This window comes from Chiloscyllium plagiosum, unplaced genomic scaffold (assembly GCF_037043375.1).
Source record: "Chiloscyllium plagiosum isolate Xiang-an unplaced genomic scaffold, Cpla_swu_hap1 HiC_scaffold_18, whole genome shotgun sequence".
NCBI classification, from domain to species: Eukaryota; Metazoa; Chordata; class Chondrichthyes; order Orectolobiformes; family Hemiscylliidae; genus Chiloscyllium; species Chiloscyllium plagiosum.
This window is the reverse complement of record NW_028270156.1, coordinates 34,989,594-35,010,762: the sequence shown is the minus strand read 5'-3', so window position 1 is coordinate 35,010,762 and position 21,169 is coordinate 34,989,594. Positions and strand designations below refer to the sequence as shown.

General features: G+C 43.4%; 2 protein-coding genes across 2 annotated transcripts in view; one reads left to right on the top strand and one right to left on the bottom strand.

Annotated features, from left to right (window-relative positions):
* Positions 1-11,313, bottom strand: part of ric8a (RIC8 guanine nucleotide exchange factor A) — a 35,852-nt gene extending 24,539 nt beyond the window's left edge. Inside the window, exons 1-2 of the mRNA XM_043705710.2 lie at positions 11,142-11,313; positions 7,895-7,942 (exon numbers count right to left, since the gene is read on the bottom strand). Coding sequence (XP_043561645.2) covers positions 7,895-7,942; positions 11,142-11,225 — 132 coding nt within the window. The 5' untranslated portion in view covers positions 11,226-11,313. The remainder of the gene's footprint in view (positions 1-7,894; positions 7,943-11,141) is intronic.
* Positions 11,314-18,214: 6,901 nt separating this feature from the next.
* The window catches only part of bet1l (Bet1 golgi vesicular membrane trafficking protein like), a 29,844-nt gene continuing 26,889 nt past the window's right edge, over positions 18,215-21,169 (top strand). The window contains exon 1 of the mRNA XM_043686373.2: positions 18,215-18,293. Coding sequence (XP_043542308.1) covers positions 18,275-18,293 — 19 coding nt within the window. The 5' untranslated portion in view covers positions 18,215-18,274. The remainder of the gene's footprint in view (positions 18,294-21,169) is intronic.

Genomic DNA, 21,169 nt, shown 5'->3' with positions numbered 1-21,169 from the left:
GGTGGACTCTCCCTCTTTATGGGCATTTAAACGGGCATTGGATAGGCATATGGAGGATAGTGGACTAGTGTAGGTTAGGTGGGCTTGGATCGGCGCAACATCGAGGGCCAAAGGGCCCGTACTGCGCTGTATTTTTCTATGTTCTATGTTCTATTTGTCTAGGTCACCTTCTGCTATTCTGGCAGTCACAAAGCCATTCCAGTGGAGAATCCCACTGGCCCGTGACCGAACACTTCAACTCCCCCTCCCACTCTGCCAAGACATGCAGGTCCTGGGTCTCCTCCATTGCCACTCTCTAACACCCAACACCTAGAGGAAAAATGTCTCATCTTCCGCCTCAGGACCCTCCAACCCCTCCAAATCCACATCAATGTGGATTTCACCATTTTCCTCATTTCCAACCCCCCCCCCCCCCCCCAACATTATCCCAATTCCAACCTTCCAATTCGGCACTGCCATCATGACCCCTTCCTTCCCACCTCTCCAATCTATCACCATTAGTCCCACCTCCATCCACCTACCGCACTCTCAGCTACTTTCCCTCAAGACCCACCCTCCTCCCATTTATCTCCCCACCTCCTCGGCTCACAGCCTCATTCCTGATGAAGGGCCTTTGCCCGAAACGTCTATTCTCCTGCTCTTCGGATGCTGCCCGACCTGCTGCGCTTTTCCAGCACCACACTCTCGATTCAACCCAAAGAGTCGACTCCAACTCTGTAAACACAGCCCAGTTAGTCCTATTGTCCTGTTTTATCCTTGCAAGTTTATCTCCTTTAAGTGCCCATCCAATTTCATTTTTGAAATCAATTGCCATTTCTGCTTCCATCACCCTCACATGTTTACTTCCTAAATATTATTTGCAGCATGTGAAATTATTGCACAACAGCTCCTCCATCTCACTAACTTAATTTTGTGTCCTTGTACCATTAGTTAATGAGAGCTGCTGCTCTTTGTCTGCCTTATTTAAGCTTATTATAATCTTGCACATCTCCATCAAATCTCACAATCTCATTTGGTCCAACAGAGATAAAAGATCGTTCATTTCTCGAGCCATTCTGATAAATCTTTTCTGCACCCACTTAAGGATCCTCACATCCTTTCTCAAGTGTGTTAACTAGAACTAGACTTAATACTGTAAATGCCACCTTTACAAAGGTTCAGTAAAATCTCTCTGTTTTTGTACTCAATATTGTTATTTATGAATCACAAGATTCTGTATGCTTCACAAACATGTGTTTTAAAAGTCCTGCCAGTTTCAAAGATCTGTGGACATGAAACTACACTGCCCTCGGCACAAACTTTGCAACTACAAAACATATCAAATCACAATCACTGGTTTAAGTTTCATTTGCCATTTGTCTACTGATTCTATTAACTTATCTATGCCTTGTTGCTTAAATAACAGTCACATTTGCCACTCATCTATCCTTTACACTTCCCTCTTATCTGAGGAAGATTATGGCACATCCGCTTTCTCCACCCCACCTCCCTTCATAACCTAGGATACAGGCCATCTGGATCAGGTAACTTATTTACTGCTAGCATAGCTATTCTCAGCAGGACATCCTGCCTATCAATTTTCACCTGCTCAATACCTCTTCCAGCTCCACATCTATCCATATTCTGATAGCATCCTCTTCTTTAATAAACTCTGATATGAAGAATCATTATTCTAGCCTTGTCCTGTGCCTTGTAAACTCCATCACATCTCTTACATCCTCCTTGCTATTTACATACTGTAGACGATTGTTGACAATTGGCATTTTGGACACGATTCAATGATACTGAAGTTATTGATAAATACTACCAATCAACCTGCATCAATGGGTCAAAGCAGACTCAGAAAGCAGTTGATGAGAAGCCCAGGTGATGGAGAATTTTGGAAACCACAAGTACAAAGTCACCTGTTGGACAGAGTGTGGATTGACAAGATCGGAATGTTTGGGTCAGAAGTGAATTAGGGAGATTGAAGGATTTGGGACAGTGTTCACTTTGTGGGATTGAAAAGAGGATCAGTCGATGGAAAGAGGTTGGATTGGTGGGGAAGGTTAGATTAGTGGGGAGGGTTGGGTGAGTGGGATTTGAGGACTGTGAAGAGAATGAGTGGGCCAGTGGTATTAAGGGGTTGTAGAGCAGGGGTCATTAGGACTGAGAAATTATGGAAGATATGGGTTAATCGGGTTGAAGAACTGGGAAAAGCATGGCTTGGTGTGGTCAAAGGACTGGGAAGAGGATGAGCCTACGATGAGGTATTATGAATAGTGTGGGTTGGTTGATTCAGAGAGATGGTGTGTAAGTGATATTGAAGGACAGGGGAGAGCACACATTTGGTGGGGTTGAAGGATTGGGAACAGGGTGCTTTGGTTGTGTTGAAGGAATAGGGAAAGTTAGGTTAGCAGGCTTGTGGAATTGGGGAGGAAATGCAATGGTAGGGTTGAGAGACTGAAGAAAGCGTGAGTCAGTCAGATTGAGGAAATTAGATTACATTACAGTGTGGAAACAGGCCCTTCGGGCCAACAAGTCCACACCGACCCGCCGAAGCGCAACCCACCCATACCCCTACATTTACCCCTTACCTAACACGACAGGCAATTTAACCCCTACATTTACCCCTTACCTAACACTACAGGCAATTCACCTGACCTGCACACCTTTGAACTGTGGGAGGAAACCGGAGCACCCGGAGGAAACCCACGCAGACACGGGGAGAACGTGCAAATTCCACACAGTCGCCTGAGGCGGGAATTGAACCCGGGTCTCTGGCGCTGTGAGGCAGCAGTGCTAACCACTGTGCCGCCCACTTGAGGTGGGTGAGGATTGTTGGAATTTGAGGGATTGGAGACAGGGTGCATCAATGGATTCAGGGATTAAGGAAGGTGTGTGCTGGTGGAATTGTAGATGTGGTGTGGGACTGAAAAGATTGTGAATTGAGGTTGGGGAGGATTGGTGAATTGGAGTGAGATCGGATTGGGTTGGCTGGTTTGAGGGATTGGGAAGAGGGAAAATCAGTGGATCAAGGTGTAGGAAGAAGTAGAATGTCTTCTGAAGAATTGTCACTGGACCCAAAATGTTAACTCTGCTTTTTCTCCACAGATGCTGCTAGGCCTGCTGAATTGTACCAGCAATTTCTGTTTTTGTTTCTGACATCCAGCATCTGCAGTTCTTTATATTTTTTTTTGGAGAGTATGAGTGTTTGAGGAAAAAGTGGCTGGCGTTGAGGATATGGGATGACAGTGGAAAGGGTTGGAGATTATGTGGCGATCTGGAACTGTTTGCAGCCACTTATTGTGACAATTATTTGATTACTTTGTAATTGTTCCTCCTTTTTAAATGTTAAACATAAGTCCATCAAAAAGCCTCTCCCTTCACTAAATCACATTTTTTAAAATTAATTCACAGGATGAGGGCATTGCTAGTCAGGTCAGCATTTCTCACCCATTCCTAATTACCCAGAGGGCAGTTAAGAGTCAATCACATTGTTGTACGTCTGGAGTCACATGTTGGCCAGACCAGTAAGGACAGTGTGTTTCCTTCCCTAAAGGACATCCCTAGAACCAGAGGGATTTTTCCAACAATGGTTTTACAGCCAGCATTGGACTCTTCCAGATTTTTATTGAATTCAAATTTCACCATCTACAAGTTTATTTAATTAACATTACTTGAAGGATGATCTTTGAACTGAATAAAGCAGCTGTCCATTCTAATCTCATTTACCAGTATTTGATCTGTAGTCTTTATGGTTAGAGTATTTCGGGTGCAGATCCAGGTTCTTCATAAATAAGCTGAAGGTTTCTGCCTCAAGTACCAAACTGGCCAGTGAATTTCAGGCACCCAGAGTCTTTGCTCACGTCTAATATTTCTACTGATCATCTTAAAGCTGTGTCACCACTCAGCCTTCGCTGACCCAAGGAAAACAACATTAGCCCACACAATATTTCCGCATGGCTTTATTCTTGGAAAATGGAAACATTCTTGTATACCTCCTTCGTACTCTCTTCAGAGCAATTATATCCGTCGTGTAATATGGTGACCAGAACTGTACACAAAACTCTAGCTGTGGCTTAATCAGAGTCATATAGTTCCAGCATTACATCCCTGCTCTGGTATTCAATACTTCAACCAATAATGGAAAGCTCTATGCCTTTACCACCTGATCTACCTGTCTTTCCACCTTCAGGAATTTGTGGACATGCAAATTCTCACTTCCTCTATCCCATTTGCTATCCACATGTTTATTGTGTTTCCTAGCTTTGTTTGCCTTCGCAATATGTATAACCTTACACTGTTCCAGAATTAGTTCTATTTTCTCCTTTTCCAGACACTCAACCAAATCATTGCTATCTTCTTGCAGTTAACAACTATCTTCAAGACAAGCAACTATTTGGCCATTTTTCCTGTTTGTAAGTTTTCCAGTTCCGCCTCCCACTTGGCTTAGTGAACATGTTTTGGAAAGAAAGTCATAATGATGTATCAAGGAGATTTGCATCATTGCAACGCTAATTGAAACCATTACTGATGTCCAGGATGCTCTACTTATAAACAACAAATGTAAATATAACTGGGGAAGGATTCTATGAGAATTCTTGATAGTGTAAAGTAGTTGAATTAAGGTTTTCAGTTAAACTGACAATTAACAAGTCTCCTTCAACCAAGATGTTCTTCCTTATACTCACATTCCCTATATATGACGTCCTCCTTGAAGCCACTTTCTCTGATCACGTAACCAACACTAACAATAAACAGACTGGCAAAACAAACCTTTAACTTCTTCAACTTAATCTCACCACTTTTTAAAGGAAACAGAAATTCACTTAAAAATCTGAAAATTAACAGTTTAGAACAGTTGGAACATTTCATACAGCACAATATCTGCTATAATTTACAATCATTCATAAATTTTGCAAGGACCTGCTCCCCCAATCCGAAGTCCTTTCTCTCCCATATGTGCATATAGTGAGTTTATCAGCAGCACACATGGGAGAGAACCAGTCTGTGACTGTCGGAACAGTGAGCAGTCCGAGGCCTCAAAAGCCATGGTGGTGAGTCTGATGGCTGGCTCTCAATATAGGAGGCATTCTGCTTTCATTTCAGATCTCCGGCATCAGCAGTATTTCACAGGAGGAGAGGAGAGGAAAGGATGGGGCCTCTCACCTGGATCATCCTCATCTGTGAAGCAGTTGGTCAGGGATAGGTTAGGGCACATGAAGTTCTGCCAACCTACCTTGCTGTTCACAGAGTCAGAGATATACAGCACAGAAGCAGACATTCTGATCCAACTTGTCCATGTCAGCCAGATATCCTACATAAAGTTAGTCCCATTTGCCAGCGTTTGGCCCATATCCCACTGAACCTTTCCTATTCATATATCCATCCTGATGCCTTTTAACTATTGCCATCATACCGGCCTCCATCACTTTCTCTGGCAGCTCATTCTATGCATGCAACATTCTCTGCATGAAAAGGTTGCCCCTTAGGTCCCTTCTCTATTTTTCCCCTCTCACCTTAAACCTAAACCTTATAGTTCTGGACTCGCCCACCCCTGGGAAAAGACCTTGACTCTTTACCCTATTCATGCCCCTCATGATTTTATAAATCTCTAAAAAGGTCACCCCTCAGCCTCCAATGCTCCAGTCTATTCAGCTTCTACCTATAACTCAAACCCTCCAACCCTAGCAACATCTTCATAAATCTCTTCTGAACCCTTTCAAGTTTCACAACATCCTTCCTGTAGGAAGGAGACCAGAATTGCACACAATATTCCAAAAGTGGCCAAACCAATATCCTGTACAGTAACAGCATGACCTCCCAACCGCTGTACTCAATGCACTGACTAATAAATGCAAGCATACCAAACGCCTTCTTCACTACTCTGTCTACCTACTCCACTTTCAAGGAACTATGAACCTGCACTCCAAGGTCTCTTTGTTCAGCAACATTCCCCAGGACCTTACCATTAAGTGTATAAGTCTGCCCTGATTTGCCTGTCCAAAATGCAGCACCTTGCATTTATCTAAATTAAACTTCATCTGCCACTCCTCAGCCCATGTGATCAAGATCCTGTTGTACCTCTAAGGTCTGTTCTTTGTTGTCCTCTACACCTCCAATTGAGAAACGTTTTCAGCCATATAATGATAGATTTTGGCTGGAGTATTCCAGACAGCCATGGCAGTCAGACCAGAGTAGAAGTGCAGGAGACCTGACCAACTTGAGCAGCTTCTCTTGACTGGTCAGGGACAGCAAGTCCAGGTCCACACTGTTACCATTGAAAGGTAAGCTTGAGGTGGGCAGAAACTGCTCCTGGCTGCCATAGGAAGGCAGAGATTGGTAATCGTTTGGAGCACAAAGTACCATGTACCTTTTCTTCAAGTTTACAGTGTAAGGTAAGTCAGGCAGAGCAAAAGGAGAAAAAGAGTGGGGGCAGAAGTGTTATGGAGAAGGAAAAAAGGATGAGGAAGAAAGAGAGATAAAGTAGAGAGAAAATTAGGAAGAGGGATGTGTATAGGAGAGGGTAAGAGGAGACAGAGATGGAGGAAAAGAGGGGTGGGAAGCAGGCTCTGAGAGGCTAAAACTCCAAGCTGAAAGTCAACTCAGCTTCAATCCCCACTTTCCCGTGACTTCTGGCAAGGCTAGCTCAGAACGTGTCCTACCAAAGATGAGATCAGAGTGGTGCTGGAAAAGCACAGCCAGTCAGGCAGCATCCAAGGAGCAGGAAAATCCACGTTTCGGGCAAAAGCCCTTCATCAAGACTTTAGCATCCGAGGAGCAGGAAAAGCAACATTTCGGGCGAAAGTCCTGATGAAGGGCTTTTGCCTGAAACGTGGATTTTCCTGCTCCTCGGATTCTGCCTGACCGGCTGTGCTTTTCCAGCACCACTCTAATCTAGACTTTGATTTCCAGCAACTGCAGTCTTCCCTTATGCCTACCAAAGATGACCCGAGGTAGATGTTAGTTTAAAAAAAACCTAACTCAAATTGTTCAGCTCCAGTCGTCACCCCCTTTCCTGGTGATCATAAATGGGGACTGATTATTTTTCTCTCTCTAGCTCTGCTTCTTAACCAAAAGGAAAAAAAATGTAATTACTGAGCTTTCCTGCTTGGCACTTTTTAATGCTTGTTATTACTAATTACTCATTAAAATTATAGCTTTTGGACTTTTTTCATGAATTTCATGTTTACTGTTGTGTTCCCTCCCACCCCAATCCAAGCACTAAAAAAGTTGAAACGTGTCCCATCCGCCACCATGCAAAAATGTTTCACAAATTAAGGACATCAGTGTATCAGTTCAAATTTAAAACTTTTTGTTGTTCATTACTTTTCTGGAATTACCAAATATATTGGATGCAATTACAAATTGCCAAGATGCTCAACTACTGGGTTCTTGGACAAAGCCTCCATTGTGACCTCTCTACATCCACAACCACTGGTTCAGAGGAACATAAGCAGAGATTTATCTGGAAAAAAATAGAACATTATGTGCAAATTACTCGATTTTACCCAGATTTTAAACCTCGTTGCTGTTAGTTCTAAAGAGAACAAACTCACCTAACAGAGTTCTGCAATGAAAAGTTTCTCAAATAATAACGTATCACCCATGGTGAAGCCTTGGGGTAGAAGCTGTTTGTGTTTATCTTTAATTTGCTTTTGGATCCTGTGGATTATTAACTTCAATAAAATCTGTTCATCTTCTCAGTAACACTGCATGAGTCTTGCAATTATTCAAGCATTTTTTTCCTAAATTGTGTCTGCAATCCTGTCACCTTACAGTGCAAACTTCTCCACCCAATGTGACCCCTCATTTCTTTGCTCCCTCTGTATTCGTCAGTTTCCTAGGATCCCTGTGTTTCAGCCTCCTCCATCCTCTTGCCCCCCTGCTGTCACTTCTCTCGACACCTTACCTGTCTTAGTTCTCTATCCTCCACATCAAATAGGAAACGTTGAGAATTCTGAAAGAGAAGAATAAGAAATAGAAATTGTAACAGAGCAAAAACAATTCCTTTTAGTTGTTTCTATGAAATTATTGATCACTACATTTTCCTAGCATAATTTCAAATTATTGAAACTGTTGTTGGAAATAGAATTGTACGTACAGCTGAGAAGATAGTTCCATTTGCCACATTATCTAATTGCTGCTGATCTGGTTCACAAACTATCAAGTATGTTATACATCTTTTGTCAGCATATTATGTAAACATGTTATAATATTAAAACACTACAATTCAATAGTGAAATGTAGACTGGACCACACGGAATGTAGATCTATAAGGATAAACTGCATCAACCACAACTCTCGCCATCACAAAACACACTGATTACAGTAAAGGTGACGATGAAGTTGGTTTATTATAAAAATACATACGGTTCAGTCATGTCCTTGAAAAGGAAACCTGCCTTTCTTGCCTAGTCAGGGCTTATGAGAGTTCAGACCTACATCTGGTAAGGTGACTCATTTCTGATCTTTGAAGTGACTTAGCAAGTCAGTTCAAACTGTCAGTTCTCTATCAGGACAGCTAGGATTGGATAATAAGTGTCAGTGTTTCAATTGACATGTCAATCTAAACAGTAAATTTTTAAAATTTTAATGGATTTAAAGATTCAGAGCCAGTTCACAGGATTGAACACAGTTCACTACATTTTCTTAGCATAATAAATAACAAATATGTTGTCATACCTATTCTTGTGATGCTCTTTTATTTCCATCATGCCCATTTTAAGAGTGTGTTATTCCAGGATTTGATGCAGTTTCTTGATTATAATTACAGTCATGTCCTGACTCTCTTCGCAGCACGCCAGCACTCAACCACCTAATACCGAGTTCATTAGATTCGGCCGGACTGGTGTAATGTAAATTTACAGCCGAGAATGACAGAAAATTTCTTCATAACAGCACAGGTTGCAGCACTTCATGCACTGGAGGGAATTACATCCAAAGTCTCTGGGGAACTAGCATGGTTCCAGCTCTGAACTTCAAACCTCCAGAAAGCATTTGAAACCCAAGGGCCTAAACAGAATTCAGCTCCCACAACCAAGAATCAACTATTTTCAATATGACGTCCTTAGATGGTAAAATGCCCAAGGGAGCATTATCAAACGAAAATTGATACCAAGCTGCTGGAGTTATTAGGGCAAGTGACATTAGTGTTCCAGTTCCATTTTTATGAGTAAACGCATTTTCATAGTCATTATTTTTCTGAATTACCAAATATATTGGATGGAATTATACAAATTGCCAGAATGTTATCTGAACACTGAGCCTCCATTGTGACCTCTCTACATCCACAATCCCCAATCTCCATCCCAAACCCTCTCCCAACACTCGACATCCCGATTCCAATTTTCACCAAAGTCTCTACACATCCACTTCTATCACTACACTTATCTCACTCCTCCCTTCTTCTGCCAATAGCCGAACTAAACAGAGAGTGAAATGCATTTTCTTATTGTTTGTGCAGCTGTTATCCTGTTTTGTGTTGGAAGTTTAATAGAAAGTGAAATGTCACCATTGATTGAAGCTCATATACTGAATAACTAAGCGAGTGGCTGCAAGTTTGAAATACAAATCAGAAAACCAGAATGCAGGTTTAGCATAGTCACTCTGCCTATATATGGGCTGCAGCAATCAGCAATTCTACCCCCTTCCCCAAGCCACCCACAAATTCCAACTAGAGATTTGACACAATCCAGCTCTAACGTTCAGTCCCTAAGTCTCTTCATCAAGTAGTGGGGCCTTCAGAATCCCAGAAAAAAAGTCTACCAAACAACTTTTCTCAAAACACCAGCCACACACTCCGAGAAATTCCAGCTCTCAGCATCCTAGGCGGCCCCATCACAAACCCCAGAAAAACACACTCACAGAGCCCGGGATACCAACTTCCTTTGTAAGATAGTCGTTTTCCAGAGCCCCAGTCATCTAACCAACTCACTCCTAGAATCACAAAGAATCCCTACAGTATGGAAGCAGACCATTCGGCTCATCTAGTCCACCAAATAGTCATAGAGTCATACAGCACAGAAACAGACCCTCAGTCCAACCAGTCCATACTGAACATAATCCCAAAGTAACCGAGTCCCACCTGCCTGCTCCTGGCCCATATCCCTCCAAACCTTTCCTATTCATGTATCCATTCAAATGTCTTTTAAACATTGTAAATGTACTCACATCCACCACTTTCTCAGGAAGTTCATTACAAACTCAAAACCCTCTGCGTAAAAAGTTGCCTCTTTCTTCCGAACAGCATCCCACCCAAACCAATCACTCAACCAATACTCCTGAATTTCCAATGGCTAACCCATCAAGCCTGCACATCTTTGGGAGGAAGCCAAAACACCCAGAGGGAAGCCACACAGACATAAGGAGAATGTGTAAACTCCACACAGTCGCCAGAGTGTGGAATCAAACCCAGGTCTCTGGTGCTGTGATGCATCATTGCTAACCACTGAGCCACCATGCTGTCCTCACCGCATTGCCACAGACAACTCAATGCAAGGGCTCTGGCACTTGCACTCGCAAATCCCCATGAACCTCAAAAAGACTGCCAGATCCAGCAGCCCAACACATCAACTTGGAGCCATAGCTCTGGATGATAGCTCCAAACCCACTAGGACTCTTGGAGCTCCACAACTCCTCAACTCCAGAACAGGAGATGAGAGGTGATCAGAGACGGGTGCTGAAAATGTGTTGCTGGAAAAGCGCAGCAGGTCAGGCAGCATCCAGGGAACAGGAGAATCGACGTTTCGGGCATAAGCCCTTCTTCAGGAAAGATCAGAGACGGGTCTCCTGTCAATGATTCCAGCAGCAATGGCATGGGTACAGAGGTGCTTACTCTGTGCTGTGTGTGTGGGTAGGGGGGCTGGGGTTGGAGAGAGTTCTAAGGTTTGACCACAACGATGGAGGGGGGGCGTGGCCTGACCTGAGGGGCGGGGCAATGTCAGGAACACAGCTTTGGTATTGGCTGGTTTGGGTTTAACGGTGAATCCCGGGCCTTAGTTGGCTTCATCTGTTGCTGTTTACCGGGTAAAGCGGGTTCGGCTGTTGCCCTTGGCCCAGGCGCCGTTGAGGTCCGAGAGTTCCCCGGTGTTAACCCACCCCCATTACCACTCCGAGCAGACAGGGTCCCAGGACCCCGGTGTTCAGTTGACACTCACCTCCGTGTTATGAAGTTGCAGTGCGGCAAGCACGAAATCTTGATCCTCGCTCTCGATCTGTTCGATCAGCCGACTCAGCTCCATCCCCACCCGGTCTGAAGCGGCGCAGCGCACATCGAAGCGGATCGTCCCCGCCTCCAGCTCTCCAGCACCGCCCACAGGATCCGAAGGCCCACCTACAGAGAGAGGGCCCGAAATCCCGCCTTGACGGGAATGCCCTGCCCATGGATACTAGCCCCGCCCACAGAGAGTGGACCGGCCCTGAGTGCTATGCCCCGCCCACAGACGAAACGTCCTTTCATTGGGCCCTAACCATACCCACGGTGACAGACCCCGCCCATAGAGACAGGATCCACCCATAGTGACAGACCCCACCTACAGAGTCAGGATCCACCCATAGTGACCGACTCCGCCCACAGAGACGGGTCCCACCCATAGTGACAGACCCCACCCACAGAGACAAACCCCCCCGTCCTACCTGGCCCTACCCATAGACACTGGCCCCGCCCACAAAGGAAGGGTCCTCCCATTGGGCCCTAATCATACTTGTAGTGACAGCTGCGAGAAAGTGAGGACAGCAGATACTGGAGATCAAAGTCAAAAGATGTGGTGCTGGAAAAGCACAGACGGTCAAGCAGCATTCGAGAAGCAGGATAAACTCTTCATAACGAATGTGAGGTGGGGGGGACCCAATGGGGCTGAGAAATAAATGTGAGGCGGAGTGGGGCAGGGGGCAGCTAGCTGGGAATGTGATAGGTAGATGAAGTTTGGGGGGGGTGATGGTGATATGTCAGAGTGGAGAGTCCATTTCCATATCCGGTGACCAACTCAAATGATGAAAAGTACTGGACCCCAGCACTGATCCTTGTGGCACTCCACTGGTCACAGGCTTCCAGTTGCAGTCTGAAAAACAAACCTCCACCACTACCCTCTGTCTTCTACCTTTGAGCCAGTTCTGTCTTCAAATGGCTAGTTCTCCCTGTATTCCATGAGATCTAACCTTGCTAACCAGTCTCCCTTGGGGAACCTTGTCGAACACTCTTCTCCAAAATTGCTAAAATGCAGAATATAATGTTACAGCTACAGAGAAAGTACAGGGAAAGATTAACTCTAATGTATGAGAAGTCTGTGCATAAGTCTGATAACAGCAAGGGAGAAGCTGTTCTTAAATCTGTTGGTATCTGTTTTCAAACCTTTGCATCTTCTGCCCGATGGGAAAGGGTGAAAGAATATAATTGGGGTGGGAGGGGTCTTTGATTATGTCAGCTGCTTTCTCGAGCCAGTGGAAAGTGTAGATGAAGTCAATGGATGGAAGTCTGATTTGTGTGAAAGTCTGGGCTGCATTCACAACTCTCTGTAATTTCTTGCATTCTTGGGCAGAGCAGTAGCCATATCAAGCTGCGATGCATCCAGATAGGATGCTTTCAAAGATGCATCTGTAAAAATTGGCAAGAGTCATTGTGGAATTTCCTTAGCCTTCTGAGGAAGCAGAGGTGTTGGTATGCTTTCTTGACATGAATGGACCACGATAGACTGTTGGTGATCCTTACTCCTTGGAACATAAAGCTCTCAACTACTTCCACCTCAGTACCATTGATACAGACTGGGCATTCCTCCACTGAAGTCAATGACTAGTTCCTTCATTTTGTTGACATTGAGGGAGAGTTTGTTATCTTTAGACCATGCCACTAAGCATTGTTGTTTCAGATCCAACTGTCATCAGCAAATTTGTAAATGGAGTTAGAGCTAAATTTGGCCACACAATCCTGAGAGTATAAGAAATTTAGTGAGGCGCTGAGTCTGCAGCCTTGTGGGGCACTGGTGTTTAAAGATCATTGTGGAGAACATGTTGTTGCGAATTCTTGTTGATTGCAGGTCAGGAGGTTGAGGATCCAATTGCGGAGAGGGGAGCAGAGTTTCAGATCTTGGAGTATGGACATGACTTTTGTTTGGAATTATTCAGTTGAAGTCAATAAATAGGAGTCTGACGAAAGTATCATTGCTTTCCAGATGTTGCAGGGATGATTGTAGGACCAGGGAGATGGTGTCTGCTGTCGACCTATTGTGACAGTAATCCTTGTCCTATGGTTTTTGTGTTGGAAAATGTCAATGTTGTAAATATACTGGAAGAGTTTGTCTAGGGGAATGGCCAGGTGTGAAGCAGAAGTCTTCAGTACTACTGACAGTGAGGTATTGCTGACCACAGCCTTTGCACTATTCAATGCTTCCAACCATTTCTTGATATCACGTGAATAAATCGAATTGGCTGAAGACTGGTATCTGTGATGTTGGGGTCTGCTGGAGGACTCTGAGGTGGATCATCCACTTGGTACTTAAGGATGAACATTGCTGCAAATATTTAGGTTTATCTTTTGCAGTTTTGTGTTAGGCCTTCCATCGTTGAGGATGGGCATATTTGTGAAGCCTGTTCCTCTAGTTGTTTAGTTGTCCACCACCATTCACAACTCAATATGCATGACTGCAGAACTTAGATCTGATCCATTGATGGTGGGATCACTAGCTCTGTCTATCTCTAGCTACTTATGAAGTTTGGCATGCAAGTATTCCTGTTTAGTACCTTCACCAGGTTCACTCCTCATTTTTAGATATGCCTGGTGCTGTTCCTGGATTATCCTCCTGCACTTTCCATTGAACCAAATTAGATATCCTGGCTTAATGGTAATGGTAAAGTGGGAAATATGCTGGACCATGAGAAATCTGGATTGTGTTGTAGTTGATGGCCCATAATGTCTCATGGATGCCTCACCTTGAATTTGCTATATCTGTTCAGTCATTTAGCATGGTGGTAGTGTCACACAACATGATGGATGGTAGGATTTTGTCGCTACAAGGTCTGCATGGTGGTCACTCTTACCAATATTTCCTTGGACAGATGCATTGTAGCCAGAAGACTGGTAATGTCATGTATGTTTTTCCTTCTTATTGGTTCTCTCACCACCTGCCACAGACCTAGTCAGGACCTTTAGGACCTGACTAGCTCAATCAGTAGTGCTGCTGTCCAGCTACTCTTGATAGTCAACATTGAAATCTGATACAAAGAGTACTTGCTGCCCTCACTGTGTCCTCCAAGGGTTGTTCAACATGGATGAGTACTGATTCATCAGCTGAGGGAGGACAGGAGGAGGCTTCCTTGTCCATATTTAACCTAAACCCATGAGATCTTATGGGTCTGGAGTCAATGTTGGGGACTCCCAGGGCAACTCCCTCCTGACTGTATACCACTGTGCCACCACATCTGGTGGGTCTGTCTTGACAGGGGAGTGACAGAACACATCCAGGGATAGTTGCGGTGGCATCTGGGAAAAGGTTTTACGGTATGATTCCATGAACATAACTATGCCAGGAAGTTGCGTGATGAATCTGTGAGATCGCTCTCCCCCAGTTTTGGCACTAGCCCCCAGATGTTAGTAAGGAGGACTTTGCAGTGTCAACATGGCTGTTTCTACCATTGTTGTTTATGGTGCCTAGGTTAATGCCTGTGGTCCATCCATCTTATTTGATCCTTCATAGTGATTGATACAACTGAGTGGCATTCTAAGCCATTTTAGAGGGCAGCTGACAGTCACGTTGTTGTGGGTCTGGAGTCACATGTAGGCTAGAGCCAATGAGGATAGCAGATTTCCTTCCCTGAAGCATAATGGAGTGTAATGTGAGAAAACGTGAAATTGTTGATTTTGGGAGATCAAACAAACAATATTATTTAAATGGAGAAAAACTGGAAATAGCTACAAAACAATAGGACTTGGGGGCTAATTGTGCACAAATCACAGAAAGCTAGCACAAATGTAATGGGCAATCAGGAAGGCAAATGGAACATTGGCCCTTATTTCAAAAGGATTAGAGTATAAGAGTGAGGAGGTCTTATATTTGTACAAGCTGCTGGTGAGAGCACACCCGGAGTGTTCTGAAAAACTTAGTTGAAATTACAGGTAAATTGGGGAATTCTGTGTTTTTTATAAAATCTTTAATTTTAGTGACAACTCCTAAAGTAGCTGGCCTTGATTTCCAGTGTGCTACAATAGGATATATTAGCTGTTGAGGAACAAGAAAACACTCCTCCCCGAATAAATGGACAAAAGGCCCCTCAACTCCTGATTGATGAAGAGAAGTCCTCTCCTCCAAAGCTCCCTGAAAGTGGCAACACAATTGAATAAGTTGGTAAAGAAGGTGTATGACACACTTGCCTTCGTTGGTCAGGGCATTGAGTCTAAAAGTTGGCAAGTCGTGTTGCAGCTGTATAAGACTTTAATGAGGCAGTTTTCAAATATTGAGTGCAGTGCTGGTCCCCACACTATAAGAAGGATGTGAAGATGTTGGAGAGTGTGCAAACCTGGTTTACCAGAATGTTGTCTGGATTGGAGTGTATTGGAGTAGAGGTTGGACAAACTTGAATTTTTTTTTGCTGGAGCACAACCTGATGAAAGTATAGAAAAGTATGAGAGACATAATTGCTGAAATATTTGTCTCACCAATAGCCCCATGTGAGGTGCCAGAAGGCTGGAGGTTGGCTAACGTGGTGGCACTATTTAAGAAAGGTGGTAAGGAAAAGCCAGAAAACTATATGTCAGTGAGCCTGACATTGATGGTGGGCAAGTTGTTGGAGGGAATCCTGATAGAGAGGATTTACATGCATTTGGAAAGGCAAGGACTGATTAGGGATAGTCAACATGGCTTTATGCATAGGAAATCATGTCTCACAAACTTGATTGAGTTTTTTGAAGAAGTAACAAAGGGGCTTCATGAGGGTCGAGCGATGGATGTGAGCTATATGGACTTCAGTAAGGCATTTGACAAGGTTCCTCATGGTGGACTGCTTAGCAAGTTAGATCTCATGGAATACAGGAGAACTAGTAATTTGGATACAGAAGAGGCTGGAAGGTAAAGGACAGAGGGTGGTGGTGGAGGGCTGCTATTCAGGCTGGAGGAATGTGACCAATGAAGTGCCACAGGGATCGGTACTAGGTCGACTGCTTTTCATCATTTATATAAATGATTTGGATGTGAACATAGGAGGTATAGTTAGTATGTTTGCAGATGACGTTAAAATTGGAGGTGTAGTGGATAGGGAAGGAGGTTACCTCAGAATACAATGTGATCTTGATCAGATGGGCCAATGGGCTGTGGAGTGGCAGATGGAGTTAGGTAAATGTGAGGTGCTACATTTGGAATGCAAATTAGAGCAGTACTTATACACTTAATGGTAAGGTCCTGGGGAGTGTTGCTGAACAAAGAGACCTTGGAGTGCAGGTTCATAGTTCCTTGAAAGTGGAGTCATAGGTAGATAGTATAGTGAAGAAGGCATTTGGTATGTTTTCCTTCATTGGACACAGCATTGAGTACTGGAGTTGGGAGGTCATGTTGCGGATGTGCAGGACATTGGTTAGGCCACATTTGGTATGTTGTGTGCAATTCTGGTCTTCCTCCTAACAGAAGGATGTTATGAAACTTGAAAGGAAGGTTGGAAGATTTGAGCTATAGGGAGACGCTGATAGGCTGAGACTTTTTTTTTCTGAAGTGTCAGAGGCAGAGTGGTGACCTTATAGATTATAAATTCATGAGGAGCATGGATAGCGCAAATAGACAAAGTCTTTCCCCGAGGGAGTGGGAGTCCAGAACTAGAGGGCATAAGTTTAAGGTGAGAGGGAAAATATTTATAAGTGACCCAAGGGTCAACTTTTTCATGCAGAGTATGGAGCATGTGTGACATGAGCTATCAGAGGAAGTGGTGGAGGCTGGTTCAATCACAACATAAAAAGGACATCTGAATGGGTATAAGAATAGGATGTGTTTAAAGCAATATGGGCCAAGTGCAGGCAAATGGGACTAGAGTTATTTAAAATATCTGGTTGGCATGGAGAGGTTGGTTTGAAGGGTCTGTTTCTGTGTTGTACATCTTTATGACTATGACTGTATAACATGGATAGTTGGAATCTTTTTCCCTGATTGGTAATGTCAAATACTAGGAGCGTTGTTTTACAGAGAGAGAGGTAAAGACCCCTATTTCACCGGATTGATTGACAGTGCTCCCCCCTCTCTCTGACTGATGGACACATTTAAAAGACATTTAGATAGATAGATGAAGAGTAAAGATTTAGAGGGATATGGGCCAAATGCAGACAAGAGGGACTAGTTTGGTTTGGCTGGCATGGTCTAGTTGGAATGAAGGGTCTGTTTATATGCTGTATGATTCTATTTTTTTTCTTTTTTGCCCATAAATCCCCACACTATCGCAAAACAGCCCAAGTGTGTTTTTTCCCCCAGCATCCATATCGTGGAAAACACAGTGAAGAACAACGAGGCTGTATGATTCTTTGACAGTTGGACAGGCGCTCCCTGATTGATGGACACGTAGCCCCGCCTCTTCATGATTGATGGACTGGCGGCCCCTCCTCAACCTAATTGATGGACACGTGGCCGCTCTCTGTCATTGATGGACAGGTAGCCCTGCCTCTCTCTGATGGACAGATGGCCCCGCCTCTCCCTGATTGACCGACCGGTGACCCCCACCTCTCACTGTTTGATAGACAGTTGATCTCGACTCTCCCGTGTTGATGGACAGTTGGCCCAAACGCTCTCATTGATGGACAAAGTTAAAAATCACACAACACCAGGTTATAGTCCAACAGGTTTAATTGGAAGCACACTAGCTTTCGCAGCGACGCTCATTAGGAAGCGTCGCTCCGAAAGCTAGTGTGCTTCCAATTAAACCTGTTGGACTATACCCTGATGTTGTGTGATTTTTAACTTTATACACCCCAGTCCAACACCGGCATCTCTAAATCGATTATGGACAGTTGGCCTCTCTCTCTAACGGAAAGTTGGTCCCGCCACTGACTGATAGAAACTTGTTCCCGCCTCTCTCTCTGGTGGACCGTTGGCCCCTCCTCTCCCTACTGGCAAATTGGCCCCGATGCTCCCTGATGGACAGCTGGCCGCTCCTTTCCCTATTCGCAAATTAGTCCCGCCTCTCCCGGTTTGATTGACCATTGGCCCCGCCTCTCCCTTATTGATGCACAGTTGACCCCACCTCTTCCTGATCGATGGAAGTTAGCCCCGTCTCTCCCGGATAGGTGGCCCCGCCCCTCTGAATCCCGGATGCTGCTGCCGCAGATATGGCGGAGAGGAACCGAGGTGAGAGAGTGGGTCATACAGTAATTCAACTCGCAGTCAAGGTGTGAGGGAGACCGCGACTGGCATTAGGGAACTCACTGAATGTTGTGAATATTATGAATGCGGGTTTCAGCTGATTGTTTAGATGCTGGGCTCGATATGTGGAGAAAGAGAGAATCTCGGGTATTGAATAACCAACTGGACAGGTCCAGAAAGTCGTGAAACTTGGATATTATCCTTGACTTTATCAATACAGACATTGAGTACAACAGTGAACCATATTAAATATTTCTAAATCACTGGTTAACTCCCAGATGTAGTATTGTTTACCTCGGATATACTGCTAATCTTGATGCTTCACTTGAGCCTCCTCAGTTAAATCATTGGAACCCCCTGTACCCATCTCGTTCATCCACCTGTCCTGCTTCACGTTAAATAGTCCACGTACTTTGCTTCAGCCACTCCTTTTGTTAGTGAGTTACATGCTTTGTGTTGAGAAACTTCTGAGTTCGCTTTTTTGTGTTTCTTGGTGACCACCTTATGTTGATGCCCTCTGTTTATGCTGTTACACAACAAAGAGGAAACAATTTCTCGGTGTTTATTTTGCTGAAAGCTTTCATAATTTTAAGGGTGTCTAGTTAGATCTTTTCAGGAAACTAAAGTATTTTGGCCTGTCCATACTTTGCTCATTGTATCTGTGTAAATCTTCTCTACGCATTCTGCTGTATCTCTACGATCTGTACTGAAAATACCAAATGCTGGAGATGCCAGTAGGTCAGACAGTATCCATGGAGAGAGCAAGCTGATGTTTCGAGTCTAGATGACTCAACATCAGAGCTCTGATGTTTGATTAGATTAGATCCCCTACAGTGTGGAAACAGGCCCTTCGGCCCACTAAGTCCACACTGACCCTCTGACTCAACATTAGCTTGCTGTCTTTCCGTGAATGCTGTCTGACCCACTGATCTCAAGTATTTGTGGTTTTCAATACAGGTTCCACCATCTGCAGTAATTTGCTCCTAGACTACATGTAGTGCTGATTGAAGGGCCAAAGGTGGCTTGCTCTCAAGTCCTATATTTGATACAGGTTTAGAGTAATTTAAACTCCTCTACTTTTTAAATTCACCCCTCGTCAAGTAAAATGTGGTGTTTGATTTATATATTTGTGATCTTGCCCATCTGTTGCCCAATATTTAGTTCTGACATAGGGTCACTGGACTCAAAACACAAAGTCCTATTTCCCTCCACACATGCTGCCAGACCTGCTGAGTTTTTCCAGCAATATCTGTTTATATCTGTTCCTAAATATTTAGTGTTTAATATATTGGTGTGTTGATAGCTTTGTTCCTTTACCACATGGATTAAATTCTTCCAAGTAAAAAATGATCACCCTGTTCTTCCTCACAAAATATACAACCTAACATTTATCTGTTGAACTTTATTTAGCCAATTTTTTTTCATTTTGCAAGTTTATTCGTATCCTGTAATTTGCTGTAATCCTCTCCACAACTGATTACTCTCCCTGTAAATGAAATGTATCATCTGTGAATTTAGAATTTTTTTGATTCCACAGTCGAGGTCACCAATGTACAGTGTGAACAATAGTGATCCCATAAATGATCCTTGTGAAACACCATTTCCCATCATCTGCCACTCCTTTACACCCATTCTGTACTTTCACGTTTTGCAGACAACTAAGAATTAATTCTACCACTTGTCTCTGGACTCTCCATTTCTGACTTTATTAATCTATTGTAAAAGATTATTACTATTGTCTCCTCTCCATTATTTTGCAGACTTCGTCAGGTTGATGAAACAAGACTTTTCCTTTTGAAATCCATACTGACTATTCATTAGTTTATTTCTTATTTCTAGATGTCCTACTATTATAGATATTCTACTATACTAAGAATTACATTATTTTCCAACCACTGGTGTTAATCTGATTGGTCAGTAATATCATGGAAATGTTTTTGTCCTCTTCTGAAATATAGGAATCATATTAGCTATTTGCCAGAGTTCTGGCACTATACCTATTCCAATCAAATGATTACATATGGCTAGTAATTCTATGGCTAGCAGTAATTCATTAAGACCAGGAACTTGACTCTCTTTTGCATTAAGTTAGTTTGTTCATCTTTTAGAAAAAAAATCTAAATGCCCTTATCTCATCACACTTCTCATAATTCTGTGTTTTGTCTACCAGTTGTCATCTGACTGATCAAATACTGAATCAAAATAGTTACTTCACATTTCTGCTATTTCTCTATATGATAACCATTGCTGTCATGCTATCCTAACTGTCCCTTATTGTCCTGTTGTCATTAAACCTTTTTTAATGATGTAGCTGTAAAGTATTTGATTTTCTGTTCCTCCAACAGCATACCTTCTCTTTGCTTTCCTGATAATTATTTATTTGGTATATTTTCTTTATTTTCATCCTGCCTTATATCATGCACTCCAATGCTGCTTATCTGTGTTCACAATATATACATATCACTCCAAACAGAGATGCTGTCCAGGTGTCATTGCTTATGAAGACAATCTGCTTAAGTATTTGAGGAGTTCACTGGTGCATCAGCAAATATTCCCACTGCTAACCTAATGGTTGAGCAGCTAAAGATGTTTGGGAAATAAAAACAGAAATTGCTGGAGATTCTGAGGAAGGATTATGGAACCCGAAACATTAACTTTGATTTCTCTTGACAAGTGCTGAGACCTGCTGAGCTTTTCCAGCAATTTCTGTTTTGTTTCTGATTTACAGCATCCACAGTTTTTTGGGGTTTTATTGAGATGTTTGGCCTAGGACCCTACAGTAAGAAGCTCCTTCAGAGTCAGAGATATACAGCATGGAAACTGGCCCTTCAGTCCAACTTGTCCATGCTGATCAGATTTGC